The 13,401-nt window shown below is 38.8% G+C and overlaps 2 protein-coding genes and 1 pseudogene across 2 annotated transcripts; 1 reads left to right on the top strand and 2 right to left on the bottom strand.

The window, feature by feature from the left end:
- The first annotated feature begins 1,891 nt into the window (after positions 1–1,891).
- On the top strand, positions 1,892–6,145 carry LOC123922482. Its single transcript, XM_045975198.1, has 4 exons — positions 1,892–2,170; positions 3,527–3,625; positions 3,989–5,138; positions 5,226–6,145. Exons 1-4 carry the CDS (start codon positions 1,892–1,894, stop codon positions 6,143–6,145), a joined length of 2,448 nt encoding a protein of 815 aa, XP_045831154.1.
- Positions 6,146–7,895: 1,750 nt separating this feature from the next.
- On the bottom strand, positions 7,896–10,752 carry LOC123920686 (exocyst complex component EXO70B1-like). The gene has a single exon (XM_045972982.1). The coding sequence runs from the start codon at positions 10,294–10,296 to the stop codon at positions 8,188–8,190; it is 2,109 nt and encodes a 702-aa protein (XP_045828938.1). The 5' UTR covers positions 10,297–10,752; the 3' UTR covers positions 7,896–8,187.
- Positions 10,753–11,117: 365 nt separating this feature from the next.
- On the bottom strand, positions 11,118–12,860 carry LOC123920687 (annotated as a pseudogene).
- Positions 12,861–13,401: the final 541 nt, after the last annotated feature.

Below are 13,401 nucleotides of genomic sequence, written 5' to 3'. Positions count from 1 at the left end.
TACCTATAAGGACTTATTCATCAGGAGCAATGAATTCTGCAAAGCCTTGGAAAAACAAAAGGAGACAAATTGCCAACTTCAGGTCGAGAAGAATGAATGTCTGGATATAATCAAGACTCTCAACAAAGAAATTGAAAAGCTGAATGAAGACTTGGAGTATGCTAGAAAACAAGCTAGAGTCTTTGCATCAGGAGAAGAAAAGTTTCAAGCCATGCTGCTTAAACAAAGTGCTGGTAAGAAACCTATTGGTTTTGATTACGAGATAGTAGATCAAGAAATGGGTTACAACAAAGCTACAATCACTACCCCCATTGAGAAAACTTTTCCTGTTAGTGGTGGGTTACTACCTCCTCATCCTCCCACACATCAGGGAACTGACACATGGTTAAAACCCAAGCAGCATGTCCAGAATAACTCGATGCCTCAACACATGCCTCACCATCGATATAACAGGTCAAGGTCGAAGACTAAAAGAAGGAATTGGAGGTGTCATTATTGTGGTAGGAAAGGGCACATTAGACCTTATTGCTACAAACTGTACGGATATCCACAGAATTCACGGCCACTTGAACCCAAATCTGAGAACGTGAATGTCAAGAAAGAGTGGAAGAAGAAAGAAGATGGTGTAAGCCTGATAGCTCATACTTCACTACGGGCATCATCTAGACAAGATTGGTATTTTGACAGTGGATGCTCTAGACACATGACTGGTGTGGAAGGGTATCTAGCCAACTTAAGGTCCTATGCCACAAGCTTTGTAACATTTGGAGATGGAGCTAAGGGTGAAATAAAGGGAATTGGGAACCTAATTGATAATGGGTTACCAAACTTAGACAATGTTCTGTTAGTAAAAGGACTTACAGCAAATTTGATCAGCATCAGTCAACTATGTGACCAAGGCATGAAGGTGAACTTCACTCAATCAGAATGTCTTGTTACAGATGAAGAAGGAAGACTGATAATGAAGGGGGTAAGGTCCAAAGATAATTGTTACTTGTGGGTGTCTGAAGAAGGAAATTATATGTCTACCTGCCTCATAAGCAAAAATGAGGAAGTCAAACTCTGGCATCAAAAGTTGGGTCATCTACACCTGAGAGGAATGAAAAAGGCCATAGCTGAAGAAGCAATCAGAGGATTACCCAAGCTAAAGATAGACGAAGGAACAATATGTGGAGAATGTCAGATAGGCAAACAAACCAAGGTGGCACACCCAAGGCTTCAACATCAATCTACTACCAGAACACTTGAATTGTTACACATGGATTTGATGGGACCTATGCAGACTGAAAGTCTTGGAGGAAAAAGGTATGCTTTTGTTATGGTGGATGATTTCTCTAGTTTTACGTGGATAGACTTCCTTAGAGAAAAATCAGATAGTTTTGAAACATTTAGAAACTTATGTGTACAACTTCAAAGAGAAAAGGGGTCTGTCATTATAAGGGTCAGAAGTGATCATGGAAAGGAGTTTGAGAATAGCAAATTCTATGATTTCTGTGCAGCAGAAGGTATCCAACATGAATTCTCTGCTCCTATAACACCACAACAAAATGGTGTAGTAGAGAGAAAGAATAGAACCATTCAAGAGTCTGCTAGAGTAATGCTTCATGCCAAGGGTCTTCCATATCAGTTCTGGGCAGAGGCTATGAGTACAGCCTGCTACATACACAACCGTGTGACACTCAAAAAGGGAACATCTGCAACCTTGTATGAATTATGGAAGGGAAGAAAGCCAACTGTGAAACACTTTCACATTTTTGGGAGTAAATGCTACATTCTTGCTGACAGAGAACCAAGACGAAAACTTGATCCTAAAAGTGAAGAAGGTATATTTCTGGGATATTCCTTGAATAGCAGAGCCTACAGGGTCTATAACACAAAAACCAAAGTCATTATGGAAACGATCAATGTTGTGATTGATGATGCACCATCCACTCAACCATCGGATGTGGAAACAGATGTTGAACCATCTCCTGACAACTCTGAAGAGATGACACAAAGTGAAAAGTCTGAATTAAAAGGTGATGAATCTGATCAAGACTATGTACCTGCCCCAGCAAAAGCACCATCTATTAGGACACAGAAGAATCATCCTAAAGATCTTATCATAGGTGATCCAGACCAGGGCATTGCTACCAGAAGAAGGATTGATGCTATCTCAAACACCTGTTTTGTATCAAAATTTGAGCCTAAAAACATAAAAGAGGCTCTTACTGATGAGTTCTGGATTGAAGCAATGCAAGAGGAATTGAATCAATTCACTAGAAATGAAGTCTGGGACCTTGTTCCAAGACCACATGGAGTAAATGTCATAGGCACTAAATGGATATACAAGAATAAGTCTGATGAGAAGGGTACAGTAACAAGGAATAAGGCAAGACTGGTAGCTCAAGGCTACACTCAGGTGGAGGGAATTGACTTTGATGAGACCTTTGCTCCCGTGGCAAGACTAGAATCCATAAGGCTGCTTCTTGGTGTAGCTTGCATCCTCAAACTCAAACTCTACCAAATGGATGTCAAGAGCGCCTTTCTAAATGGGTATCTTCATGAAGAAGTATTTGTTGAACAGCCCAAAGGTTTCATAGATCCAAATCATCCGGATCATGTCTACAAACTGAAAAAGGCTTTGTATGGCTTGAAACAAGCACCAAGGGCTTGGTATGAAAGGTTAACTGAATTCCTGATCAATCAAGGATACAAGAAAGGTGGAAATGACAAGACCTTATTTGTCAAAGAAATGAATGGAAACTTGTTGATAGCACAGATATATGTTGATGACATAGTCTTTGGAGGGATGGCGGAACCGATGGTCCAACACTTTGTGAGACAGATGCAGTCTGAATTTGAGATGAGCTTGGTAGGAGAATTAACCTATTTTCTTGGATTACAGGTGAAACAGATGGAAGACACAATATTTGTGTCTCAAAGCAAGTATGCTAAAAATATCATAAAGAAGTTTGGCATGGAAAATGCTGCACACAAAAGAACACCTGCTGCCACACATCTAAAATTAACCAAGGATGAGAAAGGTGTAGATGTAGACCAAAGCATGTATAGAAGCATGATAGGAAGCCTACTGTACCTCACAGCAAGCAGGCCTGACATCACCTTTGCTGTTGGTGTATGTGCTAGGTACCAAGCTGAGCCAAAGATGAGCCATCTTACACAAGTAAAAAGAATCTTGAAGTATGTCAATGCAACTTCTGATTATGGAATAATGTATTCCCACACCAACAATGCTAGGTTGATGGGATATTGTGATGCAGATTGGGCTGGATGTGCTGATGACAGAAAAAGCACCTCTGGTGGATGTTTTTATCTAGGAGAAAATCTTATCTCTTGGTTTAGCAAGAAACAAAACTGTGTTTCTCTATCCACTGCAGAGGCTGAGTACATTGCAGCTGGGAGTAGTTGCTCCCAATTATTGTGGATGAAGCAGATGCTTAAGGAATACAATGTTGAACAGGATGCTCTAACATTGTACTGTGACAATTTAAGCGCCATAAATATTTCAAAAAATCCTATTCAGCACAGTAGAACAAAGCATATTGACATTCGTCATCACTTCATCAGGGATTTGGTGGAAGAGAATATTGTGAAATTGGAGCATGTTGCAACTGAAGAACAGGTAGCTGATATTTTCACCAAAGCTTTAGATGCAAATCAGTTTGAAAGGCTTAGGGGCAAATTAGGAATTTGCCTATATGAGGAATTATAGCAGTTAAGGCATTATGTGCGCGCAACCATTTTTTTCTCCAAATTTTGTCTATTGGCGCACGTAAATCAAGGGAAGACAAAAATAACTTTCCATAACTTCTCTATTACACGCTATCAACTCTCATATCATCATTATTCTTTTCCAAAACCTTTAACTTCCTCTGAACTCCTTGCTGCGACCTGCAAACACAAACCATCATCTCAAATCATCAAAAATTTCAAAAACTCCAACAAATTCTTTGAGAAAATGTCTCAATCTTCCGGTTCCGCTCAGATCAAAAACAAAATTGCTGATACTGTGAAAACAAGATCAAAGTCTAAGAAGGAAGGAACAACTGTTGTGGTAGATGCGATGCCTTTATCAAGTATTCCTGCAACTACTTCTAAAAAGAAGAAATCTGCAAAATCGTCTAAGAAAGTAAGTGAATCGTCTCCCTCTATTAAGTATGATTCTATTAAGTCTAAGAAGAAGAAACCCCAATCTCCTGTAAAAAGGGGTTTAAGCATGTCTGATCTGTACTTAAGTAAGAACTTTTCTGAAACGGCGAATGTGGAATCGCATGATGTTGCCTCCGGCAAAAATGCGAATGTTGAATCGTCTGTTAAGTCTGTGTCTGAAAAGGTGAATCAAGAAAACCCTACTGTAGAGGAAAACCCTAGTTTTGTTGAAACCCTAGGAAAAACTCAAAATATTGCTGAGAATGTTGGTGTGAACAATAATCCGAGTGTTCCTGAGAATATGACAGTTCCCACGAATGTCATAACTGAGGTTACTGAAAAATCTCAAGAAAAGGCTGTTGTAACCGATGCTCCAACCGGTGTTGAACCATCCTCTATACCAACTGATGCTGAGAAGGATGTTGAAGCATCCAAAGGAGGATCTAGCCCACATGCTAACACTGCCACTGGGTCGTTTGGCAGTGGATCTAATACTGAAGCTTCCACTGAAGAGGAAGTAAACAAAGAAAGTACCCCTGAGGATGTGGCTGATTCTGAGCCAGAGAATGAAGCTGGTGAGGACTCTGAGAAAACCACAAATGAAGAACAGGACATAGTGGATGTTGATGAAGTCCCCTCTGAAGAAGATCTGCAACCTCCACCTACTCAGAAAGGAATTGGGAGAAGACTGAGAAGCAGGACCACTACACCTGCACCTGCTGTTACCACTACCCCTGTTGTCACCAAGAACTCAAAGGACACTACTCTGAAGCCTGTCAAGTATGGTCCTAAGAAAGGATGGAGCAAGCCTATACCTCCTCCTGAAAAGAATAAGGGTGTGCTGAAAAGGAAGAGTGCACCATCAAGTGACTCTGAATTTGAAGCTGAAAAGGATGCCTCAAGCATCAAGCCTCCTGCTAAGAAGGCTATGTCTGCTAAGAAGGCCATGCCTCAATTTGTTGCTCCTGACATTGAAGACTTTCCTTGTGACAATGTTTCATTTCATCTTCCATCTTATGCTCAACGATGGGGAATCATTTGCAAAAGAAGATTGGCTCTGGAAAGGGAACTAGGCAAAGATATTCTGGAATGTGAAGAGATTGTAAGTTTGATCAATGATGCTGGATTGATCAAAACTGTGTGGGGCTTAGGCTCCTGCTATGAAAAGCTGGTTAGGGAGTTTGTTGTCAACATTCCTATAGGTTGTGACAATCCCTTGGATAAGGAGTTTCAGAAAGTCTTTGTTCGAGGAAAATGTGTTACTTTCTCCCCAAGTGTGATAAACAGGTTCCTGGGTAACTCTGATGAGCCACACCCTGATATAGATGTGTCTGATAATGTGGTCTGCAGAACCATCACAGCTGATAAAGTGAAAACCTGGCCCAGGAAGAAGAAGGTACCAGCTGTCAAGCTAACTCAAAAGTATGCCATCTTGAATCGCATTGCTTCTGTCAACTGGGTCCCTACTACACATGCATCTGACATTGCAACAAATCTGGGTAAGCTCATTTATATGATTGGTACTGGTACTAAGTTTAATACTGGTCTATATATTTTCAATCAAGTTGTGCAGCATGCCAAGACCTCTGTCACCAAGCAACCCATTGCATTTCCAACCCTAATCTGTGACATCATCTTGTCCCAACATCCAAATATAAGGCATGAGGATGAGTCTGCTAAGAAAAGGGCAACTCCTCTGGCCATTCATCAGAAGCTGTACAGTAAACAGCATGCTCCAGATATTGCTGGACCATCAAATGCTGCTGCTGACACTCCTATGACAAGGAAGGAGATGATTGCTATGCTGGAAGCAAACTGTAAGGAGCTAGATGAAAAGAAATTGCAGTTTGAAAGGATGATACATGCTCTCAGGGTTGAAGAGGCTGCAGCTCAAGCAGCTGATGCAGATGATGATGGCTCTAGTGGTGAAGAAGAAGCTGACACAGATGTTGAAGGAGAAGAAAATGATTCATCTCCAAGTGCTTCTGTGTAATTTTGATGTTTCCTTGTTTGGATTTTTATTTTCCATGTCTGTGGGCTGAGCCCTGAATTTAGCACCGAGTGTGCATGGTTTGTAATATTTTGTCTGCACTTTCTGTTCTGCTACTATCTGCACTGCTCTTGGATACTATTTTATGCAGTTCCTTTTTTGTCTATTTTGTGGCTAAAAAGGGGGAGTAGATATTGTATGTCATAATAGGTTGCTGAGGTTGATGTGCCACCAGATGCTGGATCATCTGACTAATCCCTATGCATGAATTAAGGGGGAGTAAGATGAACTTGGTACTCGTTTCTATTTTTGAGGGGGAGCAATATTTCCTTTCTGCTTAGCACACAATGTGCTACTGCATGTTGAAGCATCATCTGTTCCTGAGAATTTATTTTTCTCAGCTTTGAGGGAATTTATTTTTCCCCAGTGTTTCTTTTATGAGAATCGTATACTCTCTATTGGCAAATTCCTGTGAGGCGAGTTGTGTTCACTATTCCGCTGTTGCATGCCTCTGAAGTTCTAAATTGATACATATTAAATATGTTATTTTTATATGAGGGGTTATTAAAAACAAGCATGTTAAATTGATCTACTTTACTTCATGACTGTGTGCCTACGTTGAGTTGAAGAAAGGTAGCTTGTGTATCTCTCTAGAAAGGTTGAAATAATCTTAGGATGTTTTAGCCAAAAATTGCCAAAGGGGGAGATTGTTGGCGTTGTATGGTTGGCCCCATTTTGCTAAAACATGTGATCTTTTCTGATGTGGAACTACATGCTTCCACCATCCAGTATAAGCAAGATGTTCGGTACAATGCTTCAACATTGGAAACCACATCCAGTAGGCCGGGCCTGTGTATGTTGAGATCTCGCGCCTAAGTTCTAAATATGGAATCCACAATAAATGGTCGTTTGTGATAAGGAGCGTTGTCACGCTTAATTATTAATGGATCTCGTGATCAAGTGTTGCTTGTTAATCAGATCTTCAAGTTAAGGAAACAAAACATTTGAATTAAAGATTATTTCTTGAAAGGAACCATTAATCATGCTGAGCTATTGAAGCCTAATTGAAGACCTAGCCTGAGCTCGTGAAGGTTATTTAAAGAAGGTTGACTCCATTGTTCAAATCACTGAAACCAGATTTGAGTCTTACAAAGCGTGAGTTTAGGTTTTAGTATTGTGTCTATTGTGTTCTAAGTCTTGTGTTGATTTTCCACTAGACTAGGAACTGTGTGTTTGTGCATTGTAATATCTCTGGAGCTTCTAAGCAAGGAGATAGTGTGTGTATACCATTCCAAAGCTTTTAAGCACGGAAGTGGTGTGTGTGTTTTATGAAGTGTGTCTTCACATATTAAATCTAGTATTGTACGATCACAGTGGCTGTGGTCAAGAGGAGGTGAGCGGAGGTTCTCATACCTAGGTGTGTCTTAGGTAGGATATAGCACGGGTGGTGATTAGGTGAGAAGTCATAAACAGGAGGTTTATTGAGGGCTTCAAACTATTACTATCATAGTGGATTCACTCCTGGATTGGTATCCCCCAGAGTAGGCTTATGCTGAACTGGGTTAACAAATTACTGTGTTAATTTACTTTCAGTTTTGTTTAGTTTATTATTCCTTGTGTATGCGCTGTTGGATGTTGGATCATTGATTCACGCGTTAAAAGTGTACTATAGTGGTGAAGCGTTGAGTACAACATCTTAATACTAGTGTGCCAGAATTTCACATGTGTTCTTTGATCCAATTGTCTCCTAAAATAGCTTCTAATTCACTATATTTGGTCTTTTGAATAATGTACCTGCTGTTATTAATCAAGAAAACATAGTACAAACCAGGATCCTCATAGATTTTGGATTTGGCTTGCAAATTGCTCTCTAAATTTTAAGTGAGGCGAATTATAAAATTTTAAGTTTCACAAACTAAGATCAGACATTTAAGTTGATTGTGAAAGCGACTTAGAAAGCTTTGAAAACTAGATTAAAATCTATTTTCTATACTAGTTAATGCAAAAAAGTAACTTTGTATTTCAATTACACAACGGCCACCAGTTTATCGAATGATTCTCTGAAACAAATCGTTGAGTCTTGCTTCAATATCCTCCAATCCATACTTAATGGTATAGCTATCAGCATGCTTTCCAAGTTCCAGAACACTCTGGAACCTCTGAATGAAGTTTCCGTAGGCTGGCAACAAGATTTCCCCAATGGAAGTTATTATTTCTTCCCTAAACTCTTTATCCAAGACAAACCACAAAGATTGAACCCTGCATATTTCCTCAAACAGTATGTTGAAAGATTCTAGCTTCTCCTTCATTGACTTCTCTACCATATCAGGAAGCACTAATCCGTTGTTGCCCAGGATTAGAAACCCTTGCACCTTATTCCATGAGATTCTCAGATATTGCTCATAGTTGTGCTGTAATTTTGCTTGGTGTCTTTCAAACAAGCCATTCGCAAAAAGAGCCCTTAAGACACCACCTTCTGTCTTCCGAATTATGTACTTGCTGCTATTCATTAAGAAAATACAGCACAAAGCAGGGTCTTTATAAATTTTGGACTTGGCTTCCAAATTAGTCTCCAATACCTCCATAATCCGTTCCATCTGCAATGAAAAAGAGGACGAGGAGGGCACATTATCATCAAGCTTGACGTATTGCTGCAACATATGTCCATGGTCTTCAAATAACTGCTCCAGTATATCATGGTAGTCATATGTGTTGGTTAGGTAATTCATCATGTAACGAACAATGGGGTGAAGCCCGCCACCAAGAACAAGAACTGGCGCATTCGTCTGATCTTGGTGAATCATATTTTCCAACTCCGTGAAAATGCACACTATTGCTTCTCCCAATTTCTTCAAAACTGTGTTTGCTTCATTAGTTAGTGATACACTGTATTGATAACAAAAAAGAGACTCAAAATTCGGAATTAGGTCGCCCAATGTTTCAAACACATCGAGCATTCTAAACAACTGTTCTGGCAAATGGCTTTCATTCGCTAAGGCTTTGGGAAAATTCAGCCAATGAGTGGCGCATTCCCTGCAAACATCTGTAAACGAGAGATCGGAGATGGCAGAGAATCCGAAGAAAACAATATCACAGAGTTGCCGTTCGGTGGGAAACAATATCTTGAGAGCAACCTTGGAAGCCTTAATCCATTTTTTAACCCGGCGTTTGAAATCCTTAAATGAAATCATGTTAAGTTCCTCGATAGTAAGATTATCCAAACCTAATAATTGTTTTATTAGGCATTCCTCCAAGCATTGCCTCCGACAAATGCTGTAAACATTGGAGCACTCCTTCTCAAAACCAGCGTTCACCATCAACTTCACTATTTCCTGTAAGTTGTTGACCGTTTCCGGGCACAGTGCTTCCAATATGATCACTCCTTCACTGCTGCGTTCTGACATCATAAACTCAGATGTATCCTCAAAGTATTCCTTTAGCTGTTCCAAAAGAATGTCCATGACATAAAACATTTCCTTCTGAATCGCATTCACACAAGTCCTGAACTGTTCCATCATGCTACTAGCAATATCAGTACTGTCCAATTGTGGTGAAATGACACAAAGAACTACCGAATTTTCATCTTGGATTCTGGGGTACTCATTAATTTGTCCTTCATCTATGGAAATGGACCGAAAAGAAGAGCGAAGAATAATAACAGAATAGCTGAAACCAGCTCCAACAATGAATAATGCCAATTTAATCTTCATGAGCTGCACAATAAGATTTCCGAGAAAAAAGTAAAGAAGATCGACTTCAAATCCGCACCGACTTTGCCGCGACAAACTGAGAGACATGATAGCAAAGGCAACACTTGAAATGAGGCTAAATGCATCTGGTTTCCCATTGATCATTTTATCGGAGAAAAAGGAATATACTGAGGTAATGGTTAAAACCAAAAATGGGAATTGAACTTGGAACCTGAGACTTCTCAAGTGATTCCATATCATTGCTGATAAAATCAGCAAACAGATAATGAAACAGAAAACACAGTAAAGAAATATTTTCAACAAATTCCAATTTCCAAATAAATGGTTGAAGGAAGAGCTGAGAGCATAACAAAGCAATCCAACAACAGCTGCAATGAAGCCCACAACTCTCCATACATTTTTATGCATAAGCCATCTTTGAATTTTGATTATAAAATACTTCATGTTTTCTCTTTAGTGAGTTAAGAGTTGAAACTGCTTTCACAGACATATATATTATATACTGATATGTGAACAAATTTTTTTGGCTTCTTTTTTTTTAGGAAGCTTCTTATCCTCTTATTTCATATGAAACGAACCAAAAAGCTACTTAAAGTATTATTTTGATGTGTGAAAGCAATTTAAATATACAAGAAATGAGTAATGGTAGTAGGAGCTGACTAATACAGCCCTCTTTTGAATAAGTTAGACTAATACAAGAAGTTAGGACAAACTAATGACACATAAAACAAATGGAAAACAAGGTGCAAATTAATTTTTGTTTAAAATGACATCACAACCTCTTTTAAAATGAAACGTACTTGTTAAGAGAATTTTTTATTCATTTTAACCCGATCACTTGTTAAGCATACCAAAAAAGAAAATAAGAAACAAAATTAACATAAAGAAGATAACTTTTTACACTTGAATACACAAGTTTCGAGACAAAATTTCCTTGTTAATGCAGTGCCCCGGAGCACTGTTTAGCATTTTCCTTATTTTAATCATAACATATTTTGACAATCAAAACTTGTTATTTCAACTACACAACAAATACATGCATATAAACAAAAAACATACATATTAAGCTTCACTTTCGGCTACCGGTGGATTTGATGTTTCCAAGAAACAAGTCGTCGAGTCTCGCTGTGATATCCACCATATTTATCAGCATACTTACCAAGTTCAAGAACTCTTTGAAACATCTCATTGAAGTTCAAAGATAAATAATGATTTAACCCTGCATATTTCTTCAAATGGCATGTTGAACGATTTTAACTTTTTTTTCATCTACTTTCTACCTCATTAGGCTGCATTGATCCATTGCTGTATTCAATGTGTTTTTTGATCCAATCGTCTCCTAAAATAGTTTCTAATTCACTATCTTTGGTCTTTTGAATAATGTACCTGCTGTTATTAATCAAGAAAACATAGTACAAACCAGGATCCTCATAGATTTTGGATTTGGCTTGCAAATTGCTCTCTAATAGCTCCATAATCACACGCATCTGCACTGAGAGAGAGGAATTAGAGCAATGCATTCTATCCTTAATTTTGGGATATTCCTTCAATGGATTCTCATAATCTTCTTCAAACACTTGCTCCAGGGTCTTCCGTGATCGACTAGCAGCAGGGAGATAGTTCATCACGTAACGGGTAATCGGGTGAAGTCCACCACTGTCGGGAACCGCATCCCATGCCGGATCTTGGCGAATCAGATCCGCCTACTCCGCAAAAATGCCTCTGATCGCTTCTTCCAATCTCTTCCAAATTGTGGTTGCTTCGTTTTGCAGCGACAAACTGTATTGATCACGGAACAGAGACTCAAACTCTGGAATGAGGTCACGCATTGTTTCAAACATGTCGATGACGCTAAACAGCCGCTCAGGTGATCGGCTTCCAATGGCAATAGCATCGGCAAAATTCAGCAACTGAAGTGTAAATTCCATACAGACATTCATAAATGATAAATCAGCGGTGGATGAGAACCCAAAGAAAACCCGATCACATAATCGTCGCTCAGTTGGAAACAATATCTTCAAAGCCACTTTGGAAGCTTTAATCCATCTTTTAAGACCGTCTTCAATTTCCTTCCATGACAACATCTGAATGTCCTCGATGGTGAGTTTCTTGAACCCTAACCTTGTGAAGCTTTCTACCAAACATTCCTTACGGCAACTGATATACACGTCGGAGAAGTCCTTCTCAAATCCAGCACTAACCATCAACTTGGCTGTTTTGTGAAGGTTGTCGATTGTTTCAGTTGGCAAGGCCTTGATCATGAAGTCAGGGTCAGACATAATAAATCCAGAATCATCTCTAAGCTTTTCGATGATATTTGAATTTTCTTGCCGAAGTGCCTTCACATAGTTACTGAGTTGTTCCACCATACTGCTACCAATATCGGTACTGGTTAGTTGCAGTGAATCTGAATTGACTTCAATAATTACCAGATTTTCATCTTGGAGGCTAGTAAGATCTTCATTATCGATTACAACATCTATAGAAGAGAAAGAAGAACGTAGAATAATAATTAAGTAACCGAAACCTGCTCCAACAATGAATAACTGCAATTTAATCTTCATGAGTTGCACAATTAGACATCCGAGAAAAAAGTAAAGAAGATCCACTTCAAATCCGCATTGAGTTTTCCGTGACAAACTTAGTAACATGATAGCAAAAGCAGCACATGGAAGTAGACTATATGCATCTGGTTTTCCATTCATTACTTTATCAAAGAAAAATGAATAGAGTGAAGTGATTGTTAATACCAAAAATGCTGCGTGAGCTTTGAATCGAAGACTTGTTGAGTGTTGCCATGTCTTTGCAAATAAAATGATGAGGCTGATGATTAAGCTGAAAACACTGTAAAGGAAAATCTTCAACAGATTCCAATCTCCAAAGAGATAGTTGAAGGAAGAGCTTAGACCATAACAGAGCAATCCAACAATGGATGAAACAAAACCCACAAACCTCCACAACTTTGGCTGCATCAACCATTTCCAAATTTGGATTAGAATATGCATCATGTTGTCTAAAGTGTGTATGAATTGATTTCACAGACAGAATGAGAATAACTTTGGTTATGAGAAGCTCTCTCTATTTCAGCAGAAATTATGAGGCAATTAGGGACCAAAGCTGTTTATCATCTCCAGGAAAGTTCCAAAGATTTTTCCATTTTTTTATGGTTTTAAGATATTTCCAATCAATTACCATGAAAGTTCCAAACCAAGTCAAGGAAAATCTCATCTCCAGTCAACTGTTGCATAAATAATGGTCCTACTCATATTGTATTATTATTTTTATTTTTTTGGTGATATAATCTCCTGAATTAGTATATTCATGAAAACAATATTTATGTTTTAAATTGAACTTGTCGGTCCTCAAGTATAGTTTAGATTTAAAATCCAATTTACTGAAGTGAAATGAGAACATTTGATCTCTATCAAGGTCTGTAATCTACGGCCAGTAACTGGATGGTTACATAACTACAATGGATCCAAGTCCAAGAATTACTTGACAAATGCATGGAGTTGAACCAAGTAATTTTAACCTACGCCATAATACATC

The sequence above is a fragment of the Trifolium pratense genome, linkage group LG4, assembly GCF_020283565.1.
Source record: "Trifolium pratense cultivar HEN17-A07 linkage group LG4, ARS_RC_1.1, whole genome shotgun sequence".
NCBI lineage: Eukaryota > Viridiplantae > Streptophyta > Magnoliopsida > Fabales > Fabaceae > Trifolium > Trifolium pratense.
This window is presented reverse-complemented; position numbering and strand designations above follow the sequence as displayed.

What these genes read in the sequence shown, in the direction of transcription:
- LOC123922482 (XM_045975198.1), top strand. Translation starts at nt 1,892, where the DNA reads ATGGAAACGATCAATGTTGTGATTGATGATGCACCATCCACTCAACCA. An exon ending in ATGTTGCAACTGAAGAACAG is followed by an intron (nt 3,626 to 3,988) that starts GTAGCTGATATT and finishes GGTTCCGCTCAG; the next exon opens with ATCAAAAACAAAATTGCTGA. An exon ending in TGACATTGAAGACTTTCCTT is followed by an intron (nt 5,139 to 5,225) that starts GTGACAATGTTT and finishes AAAGGGAACTAG; the next exon opens with GCAAAGATATTCTGGAATGT.
- LOC123920686 (XM_045972982.1), bottom strand. Translation starts at nt 10,296, where the DNA reads ATGAAGTATTTTATAATCAAAATTCAAAGATGGCTTATGCATAAAAAT.